Source organism: Macrobrachium rosenbergii, chromosome 11 (assembly GCF_040412425.1).
Source record: "Macrobrachium rosenbergii isolate ZJJX-2024 chromosome 11, ASM4041242v1, whole genome shotgun sequence".
In the NCBI taxonomy this organism is placed as follows: domain Eukaryota; kingdom Metazoa; phylum Arthropoda; class Malacostraca; order Decapoda; family Palaemonidae; genus Macrobrachium; species Macrobrachium rosenbergii.
Window position 1 is genome coordinate 11,383,428 of NC_089751.1, and position 23,799 is coordinate 11,407,226.

At 35.5% G+C, this 23,799-nt stretch overlaps 2 protein-coding genes across 7 annotated transcripts in view; one reads left to right on the forward strand and one right to left on the reverse strand.

Annotated features, from left to right (window-relative positions):
- Window positions 1-6,937, forward strand: part of Rab35 (RAS oncogene family member Rab35) — a 61,607-nt gene extending 54,670 nt beyond the window's left edge. For both annotated transcript variants that reach the window (XM_067111192.1, XM_067111191.1), the window contains exon 6: window positions 186-6,937. The gene's annotated coding sequence lies outside the window, so the exon portion shown is untranslated. The remainder of the gene's footprint in view (window positions 1-185) is intronic.
- The window catches only part of LOC136843140 (glutamate receptor ionotropic, kainate 2-like), a 30,123-nt gene continuing 12,355 nt past the window's right edge, over window positions 6,032-23,799 (reverse strand). Inside the window, exons 7-10 of one of the 5 annotated variants that reach the window (XM_067111190.1) lie at window positions 22,413-22,571; window positions 21,271-21,374; window positions 20,755-20,912; window positions 6,032-11,084 (exon numbers count right to left, since the gene is read on the reverse strand). In XM_067111190.1, the coding sequence (XP_066967291.1) occupies window positions 10,948-11,084; window positions 20,755-20,912; window positions 21,271-21,374; window positions 22,413-22,571 (558 nt within the window). In that variant the 3' untranslated portion in view covers window positions 6,032-10,947. The other 4 variants (XR_010854465.1, XR_010854464.1, XR_010854466.1 and 1 more) reach the window with 4 other exon arrangements.

The window sequence follows — 23,799 nt, forward strand, 5'->3', positions numbered from 1 at the left end:
TTATTGAAAGATTTTGATTATACTCCAGGGATAGAGCAGAATTAGGAACTCATTTAGTAGTGGCATACATCGCTGTTCATTATTACACAGGCCTTTGTTTTTAAATGGCCTTGGTGATTATAAAATGGTTTAACCAGCTACTTTCATTAAATAGAAAATATCATATATTGCCAATTTCTTTTCAGTGTTCATTTCATCGGAACCAAGAGTGGTGGTGCGTGTGTGGCATCACAGTCGCAAGAGTGATTAGATTTTTCTCCTAATTTAATGTATGAATGCTTTGTCTTTTGAGAGGTATTTTATACTTCACATGATGTGTGTATGGAAGTGTATTTTTGTGTGAGTGACTTGTGTACAAGATAATGTAAAACTATATGAAAGACTGATTAAATTTTTCATCTTTTATTCAGATTTAATTTATTATCAGAAACCTATTATAGAAAATTTTATGCAAGAGTCTGTATTGTTAAGCTATTAAGTTTTTAGACTAGTACACATATATATATTCATGTGAAATGAATGTTTGTCTATCTTCTATTCAGTCATATGCTAATTTGTGATATACTGTAATAATGTAATGTTAGTTTTTTATACTCATAGATTGATATTTTACTGTCAGATGCACATTTAATGAATTTCTAGCTTTTCCCATTGTATGTGTAATGTTATCATTACTGTACTGAAAAAAATGGATGCTTCCTGTAGGCTGTAAGTTTCAACATTGAATTATAGGTAATCAAGCCTTTTTATTTTTGCTTGTCTTTTTTTCCTTGAAAATTAAAAAAAAAAAAGAAACAATCACTGGACAATGTTGTACAAATCTTTAATGTCTATTTTATGATGTATGCCACGGCAAAGAAGTTGGAGCCATGACCTTTTACATTTAATGCCTCCCAAACATCTAGCACAACTGTAAGGAAAGCACAAGTTATCAATTTCTTGCATCTTCATCATATGTAACTTATCAGCTTGAAGGCACTAGCCATTGAGTCTTTGCCGTATGTTAAGGAAGATTGATATTTTTCTCTGATGTTCAATACAAAGAAGCAGTTTCACAGGGCTTCATGATGTTTAAATACTCTTCATCTTTAGACAGATGCACTTTGGTCAAAAGCACTTGGAGGACTGTACAGTATGTGTAATTTGATCATTGTCATAGTAGTGCAGTCTGTTTCATACACTTCACTCATTTGTTCAAACCTTAGAAGGTAATCCAGTTGATGGATTTTTTTTAGCTGGGGCCTCCAGTTGAAGCTGACAGATGTGCATTAGAACTAAAGGTAGAACTTGTATAAAAGGGCAATAGAAGAAATATTTTGATAAAATGGACTGCCTATGCACAACACAAGAAAGGAGTTTATGAGATGCTCCTCTGATATAGTGTGCTTATAATTCAGTATTTATAGAATAATAGTTTGCATGATGTGTATCTCTGTTGGAGGTTGTTTTTTCTTTTTGTATGATTTGTGTACATAGAACAATGTTCATCATTTTGATGTATATTTGTCATCACTTCATATGACTTGCTTCTTCATTTAATATAGTTCAATTCATTGATTTCTAGACAATAGTTCTTAGACAAATCTGTGCATATTCAGTATCTTTTGGGCTCACTCCTCTCTCTCTCTAGAAATGACATTCCTTGTAAATCCTCTCTCTGTTCTCTTTTTCTTACATTCTTTGTGGATTTAGGTAACATTTCAATATAATATTTGTTTTCTCACTTTTTTGATCTCATCAGTTTTAATATGTAGTGTTAATTTCTAATAGCCTTGGATGTTTCAATTTCAGTGTTGCATGCTCTTCTATCTGGTTAATGTATAGAGTTGGTTCATATGATATACTAACAATATCTGAGGTAAATTTATGTGCTTAAAAGAAGAAAATGTGTTCCTGAGTAAATTGTGGTTTTCTTTTACTGTCTTTTTATTTAAATGCCAGCCACAATACTTATTGTTAAAGACATGAAAAATTTGTTATCCTACATTGTTATAGCAGTAAGGGCCATATAATGCTCGAAATGCTTATAGTTTTTATGAGGTTTGCCCTTGTAAGTGAAAAGTTAAACCAGTTATATATACATTTTATATGATGTATCACTGTTTTGAGAAATATTCAAACTGCAAGTGTCCTGACATTAGTATATCAAATATTTGTACACATTCCAAGTAGCAATTGTTTGAGATAAACTTTAACAAAAACTTTTCCTAAACAAAAATATTTCAAAAGGCCAGTTTCTTTTGCTAACTGACAATGTCTGGTTTTTGTACATGAAAGCATTAACCTTTTATGTTTTAGTCACTGTGAAGTCAAAGTCAGTGGACTTCTTAGTCACAGACTTGTGTAAATGTTTGTGTGGAAAAATTATGGGCTTTCAAGTATTGTGTGCGTGGTTACTGCTGCTTTGAAGTTTTATCTCAAGTAATGAAAAGAGCTTACTTGAAGGGCACGTTTGACATAAAATGTAATTTTTTAAGTATAAATTTTATTTGCTGTAGTTAGTTTTGGTGAGAATTAAGACATTGATATTTTCAAAGAAGTTAATATTTGTATGCATAAAGATAGAAAAATATGTAATTATATGCCAAGCCTTATGTATAAACCCATAAGTAACATTAGAATATTAGCTATACATATTTACTTGTAGGAAACATTGCATATAATGTGTCAGAAGGAAATTTAAAGCAGAGTTCAACCATCATTATCAGGAATGAGGTTATGGTTAATTCTTTGATGTCTGGTGTTAGCAAGGTAAAAAAATTACTATTTTGTATTGTCTGTATTCATTTTTCCATTTATGCTGAAGAGACTCGAGCGAAGATAAAAGGCCAAGCCTCCCTTGGCTGCTGTGAGAAAAAGAAAAGTATGTTCTTAGATTAATACCCCACTGAAGTGATGACAAACCCCTCTGAAAAGTTTACAAGAGGCCATTTTATGGGTTAATTGAAATTTGGTGGTATTGGAGAACTAACATATAATAGTAATGAAAGGAAGATGTCTGTGGTTTCCTATTAGCTCAAATTTCCTTAATATTCTTCATTTTATTCATCTTTCTGTGGAGATTTTTAATTTTGACATTATTGCCTTTGTAGAAAGTATTGTTTTTAATGCTTTAGCAGAAAGCATTGTTTTGTACTCTTAGGTCCACATCAGCAACTTCTTATTTATTTTTCACATATATTGAAATTGATATTCATTTATCTGAATTTTGTTCATTTTGCATTTCTTGTGTTCGTGGGCTGGCTCCTAGTATTTGATTAAAAAAAAAAAGTATGAATATTTTCAGTTCAGTTTTGTTTATTCTTGAAATATCAAGAAAAAAAGGATAGTGCTGAAAGCTTGATTCAGAGTATAAATCTCTGAACTTTCAAATACCCTGAAATTTAGGTGTTCTGTTATGGGGATAGGAATCATATGAAGTATTTAATAATATACAGCATTTATTATACCCGAAATAAAAAGCTGAAAGGGGAAGTATATATTGTAGTAATAGATCTCGGAATCATATGAAGTATTTAACAATATACAGCATTTATTATACTCCAGATAAAAAGCTGAAGGGGAAAGTATATATTGTAGTAATAGATCTCAGAAACATAAAGCTTCCTGGGGTATGGCTTTGCCTATACTTTGGTCAAGTGGTTATAAAAACATGAATATGGTGGCCAAAGTCATTCATGGATATCCCTCATTACTAGTGGTCTTTAATTTTAGTATATAACCATAATTCTTTGTGAATTATGGAAAGGAGGATATTGTCAAGAGCTATGTGAAAGTCATTCCTAAAGTATTCAGGCATAATTGAAATGCAAGTGTTTAGTTAAAGTTACTTCATATTTTGTGTACCTGTTGCCAATGATGAAACAAAATATATAAAGTTTGATGTTCCAAATCAGTATCTGCAGAAAGCAGTATTTTAGACCCGAGACATATGACTGTGTGGTCTGGTTAAACTGCTTTAGTTTGTGTAATTAAAAGTATAGTACATTTCATTCTTTTTGTCTTGAATTCCATAATAAACCATGAACATAGCCTTTTATAATATATTATGAAGAGCTAGCCTTTTATATTATGAAGAGCTGTAAAGATTTCAGAAATACTATTTACTTAATTCTGAGAATTTTTCTTATTTAGAAGTAATAGTATTCCATCTAAGAATTGAACAAATTTGTTTAAAACATCGGTACTTGATGGCTACATTACACATCCAGTTCAGTGAATAAAATTTAGGACAACGTTAATTGTAAATTGTGCTTTAAAAGATTTTCCTTCTCTAGATTTTTGAACACAGGACCATTTTTCATGTGCGTAATCATTTTTTAGGTTCGTTTCTTTAAAGAACAAATCCTTCAAGCCAGTCCAGTGAACAAAGAATTTTGCTCTGGTTTTGTTAAATTATTTTATAAGAATCATAATATGTTTCATCCCCTGATATAGTCCAAGATGTCACATAATACATTGTGCGTTCTTGCTCAAATAATAGTAAAAATTGTACTCTTTAGAATTTCAAAAGCACGTAGTTGGTTTTCATGATTGCACAAAGAAAATTGTGTACTAGGTGAAGTAGCTTTAATTGTATAATTTTTTGGGGTAATATATGACTTTGTACATTTCACTTCACAAGATCAGATCCTTCTGTTGAATGTGACTCGGTGATGTCATCCAATTGATTAATGATAATACTTGATGAAACTTTTATGTAGGAAATGGAGGGAAACTTGATTAGTCCACAATTTGGTAAGAATTAGTACTCATGATTAAAACGGTTCGTATATATGACTTTAAAACTCTCACTTAAATAATGAGTTAAAGACGTCTTTCATACTTCACCAAACTGTAGTTTTCATTGTATTATGTTGACCAGTTGGCAATAATTTAAAGATATCTGAAAAGAAAGTTGGCCAAAAAGTTTTACAGTAAGCTGGTACCATCAGTGTATCCTCTGCAGGGGTAGCTTGTAATAAGGCTTTATTGAGTGTCACTCTGGTCCTCACTTGCTTTGCTTTTGATATTAATGTACATCCATTTCCTTTGGTCTCTTCCACATCCATTTCTTTTGGTCTCTTCCCATTTAGTTGTCCATCTTAAGTTTTCACTCCCTTTGAACATATTGTTTGGGCTTGCCCTGTTAGTCAGCATTCTGGTTAAAGTATTTATTAATAAAATATCAGGAGTCCAGTATTTCTATTTTGATACTTAAAGTCAAATTAGAGTATATAAGCTTGGAAGGTTTCTTGAAATATGCTTGAATTACTTGATAGTAATTATTTTTTAATGCTGAGTATAATCAAGAAACAAATTTTTAAATGGTAATTCAAAATCTGAATATATGTAAGGTCCAAAGAATCATATGGATATTTTCAAACCTTTGGAAAAATTTGTAAAAAGTTCAGATTTTTATATACCAGAGTTGAAAAGAATGCAAGTCAATCCTAATTGTTAAAATACCTTTTTTGGGAATGTCAGAACATTAACCAATAATTGAATTTCAATGTCAATGCTTGTAGTTTACTATTTTTCCACATATTTTTAAAGAATGCAAGTTATTAGGTGAAATTTAAATTACTAAAAACAAACAGCCAATTGGGCTAATTCTTTTCAAGTTGGGTATTTCAACTCTCCAGTCTGATTAAGATGCCTAATAACTGTAAAAAAAAAAAAAATGTATGCCATTTTGTATTCCTTTGTATTTGGAATAATTTTGGTTCTATCCAGTTTGGTTGATATTTTAGCCCTTGGGAAACTGCACGAGAATATGTTGCTTGTTTTTGTAGAATTTTTCTTCCCTAAATTTTGGTAAATATCTTGCAAATACTTTTTTAATCATTTATAGTTAGGTTTCTTATTGACTCAGAAATTAAAGATCATATATTGCACCAATTTTAACGTGTGCTTTAGATAGACATGGGTTCCTTTAGGAAGTATTCAGTTTCAAGAATGAATTTTTACTTGGGAAGATATCAAAGCAGTCTTTTGATTAGAAATATCCTGTTGATATTAATTGATGGCTTCCTTTTTTCTTTGTTTTGTGTTTAACAAATCTTTTGGGCTAGAAATTGGGGAGGGGAAGCGGTCATCATTTCATGTGGGTACGGCTAGTTGGTCTGGTAAATTATTTTATAATGAAACTTTTTTGTACATTTTCACATTTTTGGTAAACTTTTGTGATGAACTTGTGTGCACTGTTTCCTATGACATTGCAAAACTTTTTGGGATGGCTTTAGAGTAGTGTAGGATAGTATATATGAAATTGCCCTTACCTGCATTTTAAGCAGTCTTTTTTTTTTTTTTTTTTTTTTCCATGTTGCCTTTTCACTTGAGAGACCTCTCTGATTAGCAAAATTGTAGCATGTGTTGGGGGCTTGTCTGCTTGCCTGTCCTTTCTCCTTTCATTTGTACCAGACTTCATCATATCAAAGTTAGGACCACTTTTCAGGGAAGACATAATTTGAAAGTAATATGCTTTCTTATAATGGTTACTCATGTAGTACACATTCCATGCATCTTTATTTGTACTTTATTGTGCAGATGTCAGTAGAAACTAAAATAGATCAATCATTATTAGTAATTTTGAAGCTACTTCTCTAACTTTAGATAATCATATATCAGCAAATGTACTGTACCAGGCTTCTTCTTGTGTAAATCAAGGTTGACAGACTGATCATATCCCTTTACCCTCTCCCCTCCAAATCACTCCACTTCTTTCAGAACTGTGATTATTCTTGGAAGTGAGTCTCAATTACAGTAGGTTTTAATAAAGCATTTTCATGGTTTGCCTCATTCATATTTTGATTTATTGAATGGGATATTGTTATATTTAGTAAGGTTATATTGACAAACATCATTCTTAACATAGCTGTGGTTGAATGCAGTCTTTCTTGCATTGTTAAAAGGTATGTAATACTGTAATGTCATATAGAATAAAACTTTAATAATTTCATGCATTTTCTTATACTCCTTTGGGAAACAAGTAAAAAAAATTTTTCCCTATCTCGGTGTCTACATTCTTGTCTTAAGGCTTTGCTATATCAAATTTATCATCGTTAACCTATCACCCTCATTTTTTTTTTACTTTTTTTCTGTTTTACTGGATTTAATATTTACCACATTACTTTCTTCAATCCTATGTACCTCAAACCCACTGCTTTTCGCTGATGAACCTCAAATTCTTGATTAGTTGCTGATGCTTGGGATGTTAGAAGATGATAGCAGAGAAGCAGTGTCCCAGTACTTTGATGACAGATATCAAAATCTTTAAAAAAAAACTGCAATCAACTAAATAAAGACAAATCCTTCAGCCAGCTCTGGGAACACTTAAAGAAATTAGTTCAGAGGTCTGGTTAAACTTCTATTATAATAAAAATATTACACCAAAAGAGACTGCATGCAGTAATTTCATCCTTTCCTCGAATTTGCCACACTTTTGACCTGTGGGTTCTTTATGAATAACCCACATAACCCAATCCTTGTATGCACTGAATCTGGCCTAACAACAGTTAATGCCCTGAGGGAGTGTTAAAATAACCAACACATAATGGCACGTTTTGAAATCAGTCACTAAAGGAAATTTTTTTTTAATCTTCATTTTTAATTCAGCCAGTTAATGTAGCCCTTCGCTAGTTGTTACATTACAAACTTGGGTAGCCCCTTAGTCTTTAAGCAGAAACTTTGGGACACCCTATCAGAGTCATTAAACACACTTTGGGGCAGCCCTTTGAAAGTCTTTAAATACAAACTTTGGGGCAGCCCTATCACCATTGTTAAGTACAAACTTAGGGACAGCCCTGTGTAAATTAAATACAAATGGGCAGCCCACCGAGATTCGATTTTGGGCAGCCCTAGGAGCATTGTTAAATATAAACTTTTGGGACAGCTCTGAGTCATTAAATAGAAACTTTGGGACAGCTCTGAGTCTTTAAATACAAACTTTGGGACAGCTGAGTCTTTAAATACAAACTTTGCGGCAGCCATTTGTGAGTGGTTAAATACAAACTTAGGGGCAGCCCCCCCAAGTCATTAAATACAAACTTTGGGCTGCCTATGGGCATTGTTAAATACAAAGTTTGGGCTGCCTATGGGCATTGTTAAATACAAACTTTAGGACAGCCCTATGCTATGCAAGTTGTTAAATACAAACTTTGGGACACCCCTATGAGTTGTTAATACAAACTTTGGAACACCCCATTGAGAGTCACTAAGCACAAACTTTGGAACAGCCGTCATTAAACGCAAAATTTGGGGCAGCCCTATGAGTCATTAAATACAAACTTGGGAAAGCCCTATGCATCATTAAACACAAACTTGGGGCAGCCCTATGAGTCATTAAATATAAATTTTGCAGCAGCACTATAAGAGTTGTTAAATACTAACTTTGGGACAGCCCTAAGTTATTAAATACAAACTTTGGGACATCCCTATAAGTCATTAAATACAAACTTTCGGGCAGTCCTATGACAGCACTAAATACAAACTTTGGTGCAGCACTATGCCAGTCGCTAAATACTAACTTTGGGACAGCCCATGAGTCATTAAATACAAACTTTGGGGTAGCCCTTTGAGTCATTAAACAAAAAATTGGGCAGACCTTTGACAATCATCAAATACAACTTTGGGACATAAACCCTTACATTCCAGAGGTAGATGTTTTGCTGTAGCCAGAGGACAGAGGTAAATTAGCATATACTATATCAAAGAAAAAAATTTTTGTTTTGTTTTGTTAATGAATTATTTTTCATAATAAAACTGTAATTATATATCAAAATAAAGATGTACTAGCAGATGCTTGCTACCACTCCGATTTGCTAGTTTCTTGCTGTTCCCAAATGTCTCGAATTTCTAGAATTACCTGCTGTCCATTTCAAAACAAAAATAACACAGCTCAGCCAAAAATCTACAGCCTTTATTATATACCACTGGGTCACCTAATGTCGAAAATTTTGGACCAGTTAGGGTTGCATTCTCCGGAGAAATCCAGGATCTGTCTCCTGAATCATTCCGACCAGAATTCTTCTACCTCCCAGAGAAACGGCCATTAGATTAAAATGTATTCATGAAGACATCTGCACGACTCCAGGATACTTTGAAGTAGTTCTCAGCTTCTGAAGCATTCTTGGAGAAATGCCCACTGGATTATAACATCTTAAATTCATAGAGACTCCAGGTTCCTGTGAAGCTGTCTTCAGCTCCTGAGTGGATTCCTGTCGGATTCGTTTCCCTTCAAAAACATGGGCTTTCTGCAAAGAAATCTTCGAAGGCTTTCGTCTCCAGGAATTTCCAGGAGCCTTTTGAATTCATCTCCAAGAACGTGGGCTTCCCCTATCCTTGCACAGAACTACAGAAGAGAGTTTTATGGAGAAGAAATCAGAGACGAAAGGCTTCCAAGAGCCTGGAGATTGTCTTGAAAGTCTTCGGAAGCCCCAAAAACCTTCAGAATTCCCAGAAGCCTCCGGACACACAAACAAAGGCAGAAAGGCAGCCAAGGAAATTAATATAATAGACAGTGGAAGTACTGAAACTCAAGAATTCTCCAAAATTAAGACCACATTTATAAACTAAAAAAATAAAAAAAAAAAGCAAAAAATTAAAATGGGGTTGCTTTCACAGTGGCCCAGAAGGACCTACAGTAATTTTATTTGACCAAGATGGTATTATTCAAGTGTGTACACTATCACTGGAATAGATTTTCATCTTGAAGTGGTTATTTAAGTAGCGACAAAAGCAAAATCTTCCCATAGCCTTAAAAAAAAAAAGTCCTCATTAAGAAATAAACAAAGCTGTGTATATGTGCTCATTTTATGATGTACAGTATATACATTGGAAAATAAAAAATTGTTAAGATTACATCATACATTTTGTTACAACATGATATAAAAATACTTCCAAAGATCGTACTCTTCCGTTGATGAATGTAAACAAACCCCTGACAAAATTAACAAACATAGCCTAGGCTGGAAATGAAAACAAAACAATTTTACACTCCAAGAAAGTTACTATAAACACAACAAATCCACTCTGTCTAGTCTTCATATATTCAGTAGCATATACACAGCATATTAACTAAACATTCAAACTGCTTTATTAACAAAATAACATTAAAAATAACACACAAACTCTTGTCAGACATGTCTCAGATTTACATCAACAAAACGCTGCTTCCTTCTCATCAAGAAGAGAATTAAAATGTGATTGGCTGGCTGGTTATCATATAAACTTGTTAGCCAATGACAGCTCTCTACTTCTGTTCTAAAAATACATCACTGCCAGACGTAAATATTAGGTAAAAGACCAGAAGTTGGACTGCCACAATCCTGGCAATTCAACTTTTGCCAGCAGTCTCGATCATGACGTTTTGGGGCATAAGGGTTAAATACAAACTTGAGGGCAGCCCTATGGAGGTTATTAACTACAAACATTGGGACAGCCCTATAAGAGTTAGTAAATACAAACTTTGGTACAGCCCCATGACAGTCATTGAATACAAACTTTGGGGCAGCCCTACGAGAATCGTTAAATACAAACTTTGGGACAACCCTATGAAAGTCAAATGTTGGTGATGTAAATTAAAATTACTTGATCATTTGATAATCATTTATTTTTACTAGTTTTTTCATCAGCATTCTGGGCATCGAAGTTCTTTGACATAGGCATTGTGTAATTATCTTGTATATGTTCCTTAATCTAATTATAATCATAATAATAAAACATTTATGAGCAAACCTCTCATCACTAACCTCTTGTCCTCAAAACATAAGCTTTTAAACACTTCTTGAACTTGGTTTGACTGTTTAGCACATGGAAAAGGCAATGCCTGGATCATAGCAGGAATTCATCTATATTATTAGTGTAGTTGCTATTCTTTTCTGTTCCCAGCCAATGTCAGTGTTGTAGAATTGTAAGAATATCAGTCTTCCTGTGAGAACTTGATACTGGTTCCATCAACACACAGCATTACCCACTGATATATGTAATTTCCTCTCTTGGTGTACTTGTCTCAGCATTGTTATTCAGCCTGAATCTGCAGCTCTTCTTCTTTTCACAGCCTACTATCAGCTCACATAAGAAGGCAACGAGAGAGAGGCCAACACCTACATTAAATAAAGAGGGGGAAAAAAAAGTCATATCCAACTACTGACAGACCTTATGAATACTTACTGGAACTTTTTTAAGACAGCTCTACACCTGCTAAAAACTTAATGTCCAAGTACACGTATACTGAACAGGAGAATAAGCAAGTAACATCAAAAGAATGATTAAGTCTAACAAACAATGTGCAAGGCTAGTATAGTCTCCTCAAATGGAGAAACAAGTAGCCTTACATGCAACATTGTACATTCGTATGACTTCAATTATTTTCTAAGTTTTCATGTATTTTAAGGTCCTTATTAGGACACTATTAACTTCTTGATGATTGACGGGCACTGAGTGACAATGCTTGTGGTCTTGTATCGATTGCTGTTTTGCTAATAAAATTTGTGTTCATTCATGAGTGATACTCATGGACAGCATACAACTCTAAGGTGAATCCAGTGAGTAAGTACTTGATCATGAGTCTTAGTGTGTGGTAGAGGACCCAAGTTCCTAGGTAAGCAAGATGAGGTTGTGGCTGGTCACTCTTCAGCAACACATTATGAAGGTAAGCATCAACTTTATCTGCCTACAAAGAGAATAAAATAGTTACAAAATAACCAATACAGTCAACCCCCAGTATTCGGGGGGGATAGGGACCACAACCACCCGCAAATACTTGACATCCCCCTCTAAAAATACTAACGGCAGATTACAAAACAATGAACATACTTTTGCAAGCAGTGGCCACAGCTTTTATGGGACAAGCCCTCATACACATTAGCTAACTGATCTGGTAATAAACAATCAGAACTGACAGACACAAACTTTGAAAGATTACTTTCTTCTCCCTCACCAGATACATTATTCATATAATCCTTTTCAACGTCTCTATGACAATAGGTGAAAGCTTCACAGAATACAAATGATTGACAGTGATGACCAATGACACTATCACCTCTCTCGAGTTTTACACTTCTTACCTCACTGTCATGATGTACAACAAACTCTTAAACACACCCCAATAACCAATATGGCCTAGTATTGATGAGCATCTTGACTAACATATCATCATCTGCACTGATTTTATTCTCCCAATTTCTTTGATGGAAATGAGTTTTCTGTCAAACTTGAAAGATAATTCTCAGGCCACAATTCTCTAAACTGATAAAAAATCTCATCTCTAGCAAATAAGGTTGATATACATGATTCCCCTGAGGGAGAAGGCTGATTCCACATCTGTTCTTCTTTTGGTTGTCTTAACAACAAATGGGAATTAGCACTGCATTCAAGGAAACAACTGAGTTATTGCTTTGAATTATTTTCAGATGAATGGAATGTTAATGATCTAGAGTTAAATGCTTCTTGAATATCAGCAATGACTGTTAACAATTCAAAGTATGCAAGTTTAGACCTATCAACTGTCTTTTATAGACACCTCTTGACAGTTTTGATGATTCTCTCCCAGGTTGTAAAAGGAATGAGACAGACAAAGAAAACTGAACCCTTTCAGCAAGTGCTGGAAAACAGGAGACTCCTCTGCAGCCACAGTAGGAGTCAGGGCAACAGCGGGCAACTCCTCAAAACAAATATCTGGTTCTACTGAAGGAGGGACTGAGGAACACAACAACTGCTATGGCTCACCTGAGACAAGACAATGAAGGTGAGCAAAAGAAGATGAAGCACCACCAGGCCTCACAGAAAATGAGAAAGGATAGGAAGCGAGAGGAGAGAAGTGTCAGCAACACCTGACTTCCCCACCACAAACGAATCAATCTCAATGCCACTCCCAAAAGGTAAAACCTTATACAGTCAAGAAGCTACAAAATCAACTAGCTTAGAATAAACTGGGGATTCTGTAGCAATGATAGACCTAGCAAGGAAAACTGTAGTAGCAGTGAAAGGGAGGAACTTGCCAACAGGCAAAGAAAACAAGAGTAAAGATTGTACAGGTGCACTTCAAAGAGAAAGATATATGACAGACAAGCAATTGGAATATAAAGTAGAATAAAACAGATGATACAACAATCAACTGAGCTTACATAACATCAAAATTAGAACAATTCGCTATAGGCACATTACAGGTATGTATTTCTTAACCCTTAAGGGACGGGTTAAATATATATTATACACACCCCCAGACGGGGAAACTTTAAGGTTGGCCAATTTAAGAATAAAACACTTCAATGAAAAGAGGAAGATATGCAAATGCACTTGGTGGAAGAAAAAAATTCTAAAAATTTTTCTGTACTGTCCACGGGAAGTTGAAAGTGACTATTTTTCGCGAAAAATTCGCCCATTCGCGGTATTTTTCACTGAGAAATATTCACTAATTACTGTATTTTCATATAATTTTCATGAATAAATGCACTTTTTGTGATAAAACTATTAAAATACTCAGGGATAAGCATTTTTACAGGTTTTTTCTTGGTTTAAGCTATCAAAATGGGCAGCTCTAAGTGTTTTTAGAGGGGTTTTAAGCATTCGCGGATTTGACCTATTCGCGGGGGTGTGTGGGAAGCATCCCCCGTGAATACAGGGGGTTCCCTGTACTAGGATCTGGAAATAATTTACACATAATAATGTCAATGGTCTCTTCAACAGGAATATTTGTGAATAGAGACTCGACATCAAGGCTACACTGGATGATATGTCTGATAATGTATCTAGCCACTCCTCCACATCGCCTTTGTCATCAGGAAGTAACAGTTCAATGAGGAGGAAGTGAAACTGTTACACAAGCAATGTGTCCCAGGCCTCAGAGTTATCCTTGATTCTGGCTGATCCTTCAGTAAGTTCCTGCCTGTGTCTAAGGCCTACTGTGAGACCCAGTACTCAAAATGCCACAAAGACTGATGGACCACAGAATTCGCACATCTCTTGACTGGGGAGATGAAGGAGGTCTGAGGCATATGGCAGTCCTGGAACAAGGTACAGAAAGATGAAGTTCCACCTGAAGTCCTCCCATAACAAGGCAAAGCATCATGTGGCTTCTGGACAAAGCAACCATTACCTTGATGCTAATATGTCTCCTGGGAGTCTTAAAAGGTTTTTGCCATCAACCTGGAAACCTTGTAGACCTGAAAAAGTACCTGCTGGGGCACGTGAGACTCTTGAGAGGGACTTGGCCCTCTTGAAGACTGATGCTGGTCGACCGAGTACTTGGAAAGATGTACTGAGGCTCCTTGAAATCCAGGATGCTTATGCCTGGTGCAGGTAAAACCTATGTCCCCTAGAACTGACAAGAGCTCGGTCTGGAATGTCACAAAGAAATCTGGTCCTGGACATCCAAACAAAACTGCCCATGTCCAATAGTAAAACTTGGTCTGCATCACCTAAGTTTTGTAACTGGTCCAAGTGTGGTGGGCACACTTATGAAAACTGTAGGTGTCAGTTAAGAAAGCGCTTGCGCTGTGATCCTGTATAAGACTGCACCTACACCTGGCAATCAGATTGACCATAAAATCAAGGAAGAGCAACAGAGTTCTGACTCTGAGAATGTAAAGGAGGCTAATTGGCTACCCTATCATGCACTTGGGTAAGGACCTACTACCCTAGGTTAGGTCAGTGATTTTTTCATAGACCTGGGGTTAGGTCATTTACTAAAAAAATGGAATGGGGTTAGATCATTTACTAAAAAAATGGAATGGGGTCAAGTCATTTACTAAAAAAATGGAATGAGGTTAGGTTACTTACTAAAAAATGGAATGCAGTTAGGTCATTTACTAAAATAATGGAATGAGGTTAGGGCATTTACTAAAATATGGACTGGGGTTAGGTCGTTTACTAAAAAAATGGGGGAGAACTATAAAGTAGCTCCGTGGCGGCGACTGCCTTCTAACTTAACTTTTTCTACAGTTTTTTGGTGGCTAATTATGAATTTACCTTTAATTTTTGGGACTCGAGTGTAATTAACCTGTAATTAACCCCTGAAGTCCATCCAACAAGGGGTTTTCATACGCGACCTTCACAAGGCAGAGCATGGGTACGTCTGTTTCGAACGGTTTATATCCCGTCCAGCAAGTGCAATAACTTGTTAACGCATGGGTACCCAATCCAACCCCGGGCCAGTACTAAACACGGCGAAGGGACATTCCATTTGGCTGACAACAAACAGATGCACTGCCAGTATCAGAACACCTTAAGGTGTAGAAAAAACCAGTTGAAAAGGTAAAAAAGGCATGGAGCTAATATATAGAATTACCAAAAATGTTATGGGGTTAGGTCATTTACTAAAAAAATGGAATGGGGTTAGGGCATTTACTAAAAAAATGGAATGGGGTTAGGGCATTTACTAAAAAATTGGAATGGGGTTATGTCATTTACTAAAATATGGGGTTGGGTCATTTACTAAAAATAATCAGACATTGAAAGAACACATTACAATACAGGAATATTGTATTATTTGTAGAACTAGGGAACAGCTCTGCATGGGGTGCTACTTTGAAAATTGATTTTTCCTATAGTATTTTGGTTGCTTTTCAAGAATTTACCGTTATTTTTTGGAAGTCGGGTGAGATTAAGGTAAATACCGTAATTAACCTCAGAACTGATAGTTACTGTATGCTGGGCATCCTGGAATGCTATCTCGCTCGCGCATGCGCAGTGTTATGGGGGTGCTTTTGGTAAAAAGTGGAGTTTCCTTCACCGGGGGGTCAGGGGAGGCTCTACCCCTCGGCTAAGCAAGACGGCCTGCTAGGTTGGATTAGGTTAGGGTATGTCAGGTTAGTATAGTTCTTTTTTAAAGCAGTTTTCCCTTGCCAAGCCCTTCTTGGGCATATGGCTCCCTAATGGCCAGCGCACGCGTGAGTTGCATAACAACATGGCTGTCCGGTCTTTCTCCCAACGATTTCCCCCACTCCAAAACTAGCGTTCCCAAACGGTCCCCAACCATTTTGGGGAGATATGAGGTTAATAATAATTGACCGGTAAATAAACACCACCACCACCATCAGCTACGCTAAAAGTATAAGAAAAAACAATTTCCAAGGTCATAGTTCATGCGAGCTGTTCTGTAGTTTTACCATATTTTCAAGCCCCAAATGCAATAATGGTTTAAAGTACAGTTTTAACCACATTCTGAAAAGTAAAAGTAACATCAAAGGAATGACTGAAGTCTGACAAACAATGTGCACTGCTTGTATGCTCTCCTCAAACATTCAAATAGACCCAAGTATCAACTGACTTACGTTTTCCCAGACACAAGGGTAACTTGGAGTATGGTTGGGTGCCACTGGCAACGCTGATGCTCTTGTGTACCATTGGTGTTTTTTTTTCTTTTTGCTGATCAAATTCGTGTTGAATACATGATCTTACATTAAGTGAATATTGACATGTATACTGCACTTCTTGAAGATTGTACCTGATTATGCCTCTCCTTGGTCTGAAGTGTGAATTCCAAATGAACACTGTCAGTCTGTCATGGGACTCATGGATTAAACTCTCATAAGAAAGCAACAGACTTCATAAAATAAAGGCCGCCACTATCGTTCTGTTATAGCCTACCTGTGCAGGCAAAACGGAAGCCACTACCGTTCAGACTCAGTTTTGCCTGCACAGGCATAACTGCGGAGGTATAACTCAATGTTAGAGGGTTCAGATTCTCCTGCACAGTTCATCAACAGCCTAAAAATAGGTGCCTTTGTTTGGTGACGTCACATTCCTAATCACGACACAACTTTTGAGAGTAGCACATATCATATTTAAGGAATTGAATCTACAAAGTCATAAGAGACAAAAAGAATAATTGACTTAAAGATGTATGCGAAATTCTCTCATGCTGAAGCTGAATTACTAAAACTGATTTAGACTCACTTCCTTATCTATCTTAAAACAGAAAGACGGAAGGACAAAGAATGGTGAATTGGAAAGAATAAAACCGTCATCCTTGCTAACAGTTTTCTTACCTCCTTTAAATAAAACCATATCAACATGGCATAGGGGATGTTGCGAGAAAGAAAGCCCTTTGGACTGTGCCATAGCCATTGTACTTGCCTGAGGGTAAAATCAGGCATTTATCCTCTTTTTCGTTCACTTTCCTGTTTTTTTTCGGAAAGTACGTAAGGCACGCTGATGAGAAAGTAAAATTTGCTTGGTGGATTATCAGGAAAGTGCCTTTGTCTTTACCTAATATTTTCCTCCTGAGTGTTTTATTTCTAAATCCATCCTGACTGTCCTCCACCAGTTGTCATGGCAAACCTGGTAGATTTCTTTTGCCTTACAAAGTTACAAGGTGTGCCGACCTCGCCGACCAGTTGCTTCTGGCTTTTTTTTTTCTTTCTTTAATGACGTTGATTTATACTCTTACCAGAATTTGTGTAAATAATGTAAATGCTGTTGTTGTTGATGGTATTTTTGTTTATTGTTCTGTTGATTTTTACAATGTTACTGTTGTTATGAGTCTATTTATTAGTTTTGATACTGATTTTATGCTGTTAATTTTAATTCTTTCGAGAGACATTTAGCTGAACCCTGAGCCTGTTACGCATTACAATGAGAAAAATTGCAAAGTACTTCACTCAAATATTCGGGGCTAAAGGTCAAATTTTCTTGATCCCCAAAGTTGTACCCTTATCTAGAATTTGATGTTTTTATCTGAGACTCTTATAAGTAGTAGCAAATCAAAAGTTGAGTTTTTAATCCCGGGTTTTGATGGCCCTGATTCTATTCATCGTTGTAACATCCCACATGGTCAAGGTATGGCTATATACACTAAGTCCAGACGACCTGTTTATCGTCAGAAAAATTTGGACCTGTAAGCTATGAAAACAGTTTGTAAGTTGAAGTCATCTTCTTTTTCGCATAACTTTGCATTACAAAGAAGTTTGATGAAGGATCTTGAATTCAGCATGCAGCACGTAAATATTGAGTGACTAGGATGTCGTAAGTTCAAAAGCCATGGGGACCACGTTTAACATTTTTTGGTGGTATGATTAGAAATTATGTATATTATATGTATATATATATATATATATATATATATATATATATATATATATATATATATATATATGTGTGTGTGTGTGTGTGTGTGTGTGTGTGTGTGTGTGTGTGTGTGTGTGTGTGTGTGTGTGTGTGTGTGTATAACTGATTCACGAAAATATGAAATGTGATGAATATATAAACACAGGCAAATGCCACGAAGGAAAGTGAAACAACAGAGTGGTGCTAGGCCAGTCGACACAATGGTCCTTTACTAGCAGACTAAAGAAAAATATAAAAATAAGTTTACATGAAGGGTCATATAAATGACAGATGACATACAGATATCCCATGAGAATGGGATTATAAAGGAAACAGATGCACATGGAATCCAGCAAAGTTGAAGAATTAGTGGTCCTACCAAAACAAGGGTAAATCTATGAGAGGTTTTGCAAAACGTTTTACTAATACAGGGGTCCAAATAATACATGCCAGGGGTAAGGTTAAAATTACAACTGGAAGTAAGCTGTATAACAGCAAATTCTAAAAGATTTCATGAAGAGAAATCTTTCGATCTGGCAATCACTGAAATGCCAGTGCAATTTATCCTGTGAGAATTTTCACTTAAATGAATGAATATTGCATTGGATGGTTGCTCAGTTTTGGCACAATACTTATGCTGTTTAATTCTCACTTCTAAATCTTTACTTGACTGACCAATATAAAAAGGACAGTCCAAGCATGCTGCTTTCCTTAGGGGGTTGTTGTATTATTAACATTCCTTTTAGTGTCTTATTATAGGAAAAAACTAGGTTGATGTTAAAAGATTTTAACATTGATTTTATGGTTTCAAAACCACTAACATAAGGCATGTTCTTAGGAGTTTCTTTCTCCATGTTACTTTCACTATAAAACTTTCTGTGGGCTTTATTATAAATGTTTAGTATATATGTGAAGGGTAACATAAATCAGTCCTTATTTTTCTTATGTATTCGATTTCTTGATCCAAATACTGGGGACAGACAATGTGCAATGCTCATAACAACATAGAAGGAAAAATGGATATTTTGATATTAAGATGGTGGCCTGAATAGAAATGGACATAAGTTAAGTTGTTGGTTGGTTTCCTGTAAATACTGAATTTGCATTGAAATGGTTCCCTGTGTCTTAAACCATCTAAGAAAGGAAGGCAATTTTCTTTTTTCTAATTCTAAAGTAAATTTAATGGATGGTACCTGGCTATTCAAATTAGAGAGCAAACCATTTACATAAATACCAGCAGGCAAAAGAGCTAAAATATTGTCAGCATATCTATACCACTTTAAAGGAGTATGAATCACATTGAATATCGTTTTTCAAAAAATTCCATATACAAGTTTGAGAGGAGTGGGGATAAAGGGTTGCCCATTGCTATATCAAATATTTTTACGGGTAGAGGTAATTCATGATAGTTTAATATCAAAATATCCATTTTTTCTTCTGTTTTTACGAGCAATGCGAATCGTCAGTTCCCAGTATTTGGATCAAGAAATCGAGTAAAAAAAAAAAAAAAAATAGGGACAGGTTTATGTTACCCTTCACATATACTAAATATTTGCTATAATTAAGCCCTCGAAAAGTTTTATAGTGAAAGTAGCATGGAGATAGAAATCCCTAAGAACATTCTTAGCTTGCCTTATTTAGTGGTTTTGAAACCATAAAATCATTGTTAAAATCTTTTAACGTCAACCTGGTTTTTTTTTTTTTTTATAATATCACACTAAAAGGAATGTTAATAAAAAATAGCCCTAAGGAAAGCAACAACATAATATATAAAATTCCATGCTTGGACTGTTCTTTTTTTTATTGGTCAGTCAAGTAAAGTTTTAAAAGTGAAAATTAAACAGCATAAATATTCTGTGAAAACTGGGCAAACATCCAGTGCAATAATCATTCATTTAAGTGAAAATTCTCACAGGATAAATTGCACTGGCAGTTCTGTGATTGCCAGATCAAAAGATTTCCCTTCATGAAATCTTTTAGAATCTGCTATTATAAAGCTTACTTCCAGTTGTAATTTTAACCTTACCCCTGGCATGTATTATTTGGACCCCTGTATTAGTAAAATGCTCAAGGATGACCTTAAAGACAAAATCACTGACTTAATTACTAATTAATTACCTTATATATTTTCTGTATATTTGTATGTTTAATAGTTTTTTTTAACTGTTCATTTTGCAAAAATTGTTATTGTTTACCAAAAGGAAAATATATTAAGTGTTGTACTTTTATACACATATGTAATCAGCTTATTCATTCCAAGGTCATTTTTGTTGGTCAGTGTTTTCCCCTGTATAATCCTTTAATTGACTCCTCCCCACTTCCAAGCAGTTGGGCCTAATCTTTTGTAAAACCTCTCATAGATTTACCCTTGTTTTGGTAGGACCACTAATTCTTCAACTGTGTTGGATTCCAGGTGCATCTGTGTCCCTTATAATCCCCATCCTCATGGGCTATCTGTATGTCATCTGTCATTTATATGACCTTTCTTGTAAACTTATTTTTATATTTTTCTTTAGTCTGCTAGTAAATGCCAGTTGTGTCAAAAAGCCTAGCACCACTCCGTTGTTTCACTTTCCTTCGTGGTATTTGCCTTTATATATAAGAAAAAGAAGACACTGAGAAACTACGTGGGCAGTTTTAGTTTGTTGGAGAGAGAGAGAGAGAGAGAGAGAGAGAGAGAGAGAGAGGGGTGCGGAGTAGAATAAGGTTTGTATTCGTAAAACTTACCAACGAGAAAGAGCGAGAAGACTCCGTACATGTCCTGCACCTGGAGAGCATTATTTTCAGGGGCTTCTGATCCCGGTGGCAGCAGACAGTAGGTGGCATTGGCGGTTTCTTGCTTAAGCAAATAATCCAAAATGCCTCCTTCTCGCAGACGGATTATACTATAGTTCATGGAGAAAAACAATGCTGTTACTGTTTACCATTATTAATGATTTCTATACCGTCATCATCTTGACAGTTCTAGCACCATAAACGGTTTAGATAATGGAAAAACGACAGCTAGACTTCAGTGGATATCACCGTTACTATCTTTATACTTTTTTCTTACTGAAAAAATTTAACTGCTCCAAAGGTCGTTCTTATTACTGTTATCAAATCAGCCCTTTCTCATTAATAATCAAAACAGCCACTTTCTTCAGATATCTGCCTGTTGAAGGCAGTCCTTTTCCAAGAATAATCAAAATGATACATACACGATAAGTCACCTCAGTAAACTAAAGGAATGAATACGTTACTCACACTGGGTCAAACCTGTCTTTCAGAGAAGAATGTTTGGGAAAACTGACGCTCAGCATGTAACTCATGATTCCTTCCTTGGTCATCCACAGAGGACATTTAGTCGTCTTGAAAGAGAGGAGAAAATAGAATAGGACAGACAATTTGGAATTTGCCTCGATCTAGTTCTGAAAACTAGTCGGTTTTAAATTAGAATCACAAATTATAAAAACTCAAAGTGCGAACGAAAAAATAAGAATCTACTAGGGCATTGGTTCCTCAGCTCGTTTTTGGTTTGTGGACCACCATCCCCCCAAAAAAATCATGGACCATTTCCTTTTTGAGTAACGATAAATAAAGCATAGACTATAAACATTTTGGACTGAAATATATTTCTCACACAAGAATTGCAACTTGACGATTGTTATGCCTTTTTTTTATCAAGAATAATTCAATAAAGTGGTCAATTAATTGCATTTATATGGATAAAGTGTTATGATGTTTTTCATTAGGAATAATACAATAAAGTGGTCAATTAATCGTATTTATCTGGATAAGTCAGTTCTTACTGCATTTTTAAGAAATTAAAAAATATACATATCAGTCTCCAGTATATTACTAAATACTGTATAGTGAATATACTGCACTAGAGGCTGACCTTGCATAGGAACTCTCCCCCTCCCCCTTAATCAGGAGATTTCCTTCAGTTGAATAGTTTAACTGTTATTAAAGAGTAATTTTTTCTTATTCTTCTCAAGATTTTGACCTTGAATGCTTCTGACTTTTTCAAAGAAAGAGCTGTGATGTTGGCACACAAGAGGCTCATGACAGAGAAACAATAATTCCTAGGCGCCCACAAATTCGCCCCCTCCCTTACTTTCAAATATTTCGTTTCAATCAAGTTCAAGCCGAATTCTAGTGCACTTATGATAAGGGGGCTTCCAAGTTTCAAGTAATTTAGTTGATATTATCAGCTTGCTTGTACGCATTGCAGTTTTGCTGAACACTAACCGATATGTGTGGCTGGAGTTTTCCTAAAACTGTATAACTGAGTTATCAGAACTGCTCCAGCAACTATGAAGTGTTCTCTAAATATCTAATAGAAACTGAAGATACAGTTTTATGCCTCATTATGCATATAATGCAATGACTTGGAGATACTTTACCTTTGAAAAGAAACTATGCAAGATATTCATGACGGTCGTGTAGTCCACGATGATAGCAAAGTGTTCGTACAAGATTTTCCTGAGACCTTCGTTGTAAGTCCATGTGACGCCCGAGGATTTTTCGTATGCCCTTGCGAACAGTGATCCCGGTTCGGCTTCCTGTACAGTTTCAGGTTAAAATATTATGGTTGAAGCAATAATTTAGGACTATGGTAATCTACTGTAGTTGCACTGCCGACAGTTCGATAAATCTCAGTCGAGGAAGAATATTTGCTTTTGGCGTTGATTGAACTGTATCTACTGTAAAACCATTCATGTGGATATGCATAATGATTAGTGCCACTTCCAAGTCCCATTATATCCTCAAGTTTTTAACACAAAGTAAAAACAAAAAGGATTTATTCATTCCTGCGTCAACTAATTTCGCTTTAATATCAATGCCATGTGGCCAAATGGCACCAAATTCTTCAAGGTAGCCTATATGTTCTAGTTCAAGAGAGATACGACAAATGTTTGATGGTGAATGATGAAACAAGAAGATCACAATCCGTTCTCTTCTCTAATTGCATGTAGAGCAGGAGGTAATTCTTGTACGGGCCCCCCCCCCCAAAAAAAAAAAAATGAGTTCGTTCAACTGGTACTACGTACAAGGTCTAATGCTATGGATGGTTAGTATGGACCCTCCAAGCACCGCTAGGTAGTTAGTACACTTAAATTGTGGCATCACTCTTTTGCTACGGTCCATTCTGTATGGGAGAGATGCGACCCATGGTTGTTAAAATTTTAGAGTTAGGGGGAGCTTACCTGGTAAAATGGCAACTTTTTCTTAAATAATTAGTAATATTTTCGTACCTTTTTTTCGTGTTGTCATATCCTTTTACCAGATTTGGGGTCAAATCTCATGCGAAAACGACCAATTGACATTTCATAGGTATATTATGTTCTCTTACAATTATGATTGCTGAAGATATTGCACCTCTAATCAATTTTGCTACAGATGTGGTGATGCCCGCAGATGATGCTGCTCCACTTCTGAAAACCTATGAATTGGGAAAATTGCAGATGACTACCCTTGTTGAGCAAAGGCTCAACACCAACGAGAAGAAATTTTGGGATCCCTTACCTAATCTAAAAGTAAAAATCTTTGTTAAATTGTCGAAAAGAGCAAAGGTTCAAACAGCAAAAGAAAAGCTTCTATCAATGAAGACAGAAACTTGTTTGGTCGACTTGTCATTTCAGCCAAATCTAGAGATTTTAACTTAGGAGAGGTAATATCATATGAATTAGCTTCAGTTCCCTTCTCAGTTGCTCATATGGACGGTACTTTGAGGAAGACAAATATGTCTGATTTGCTTGCTGAGCTAGAGAAAGCGTTTGTGATGTGATT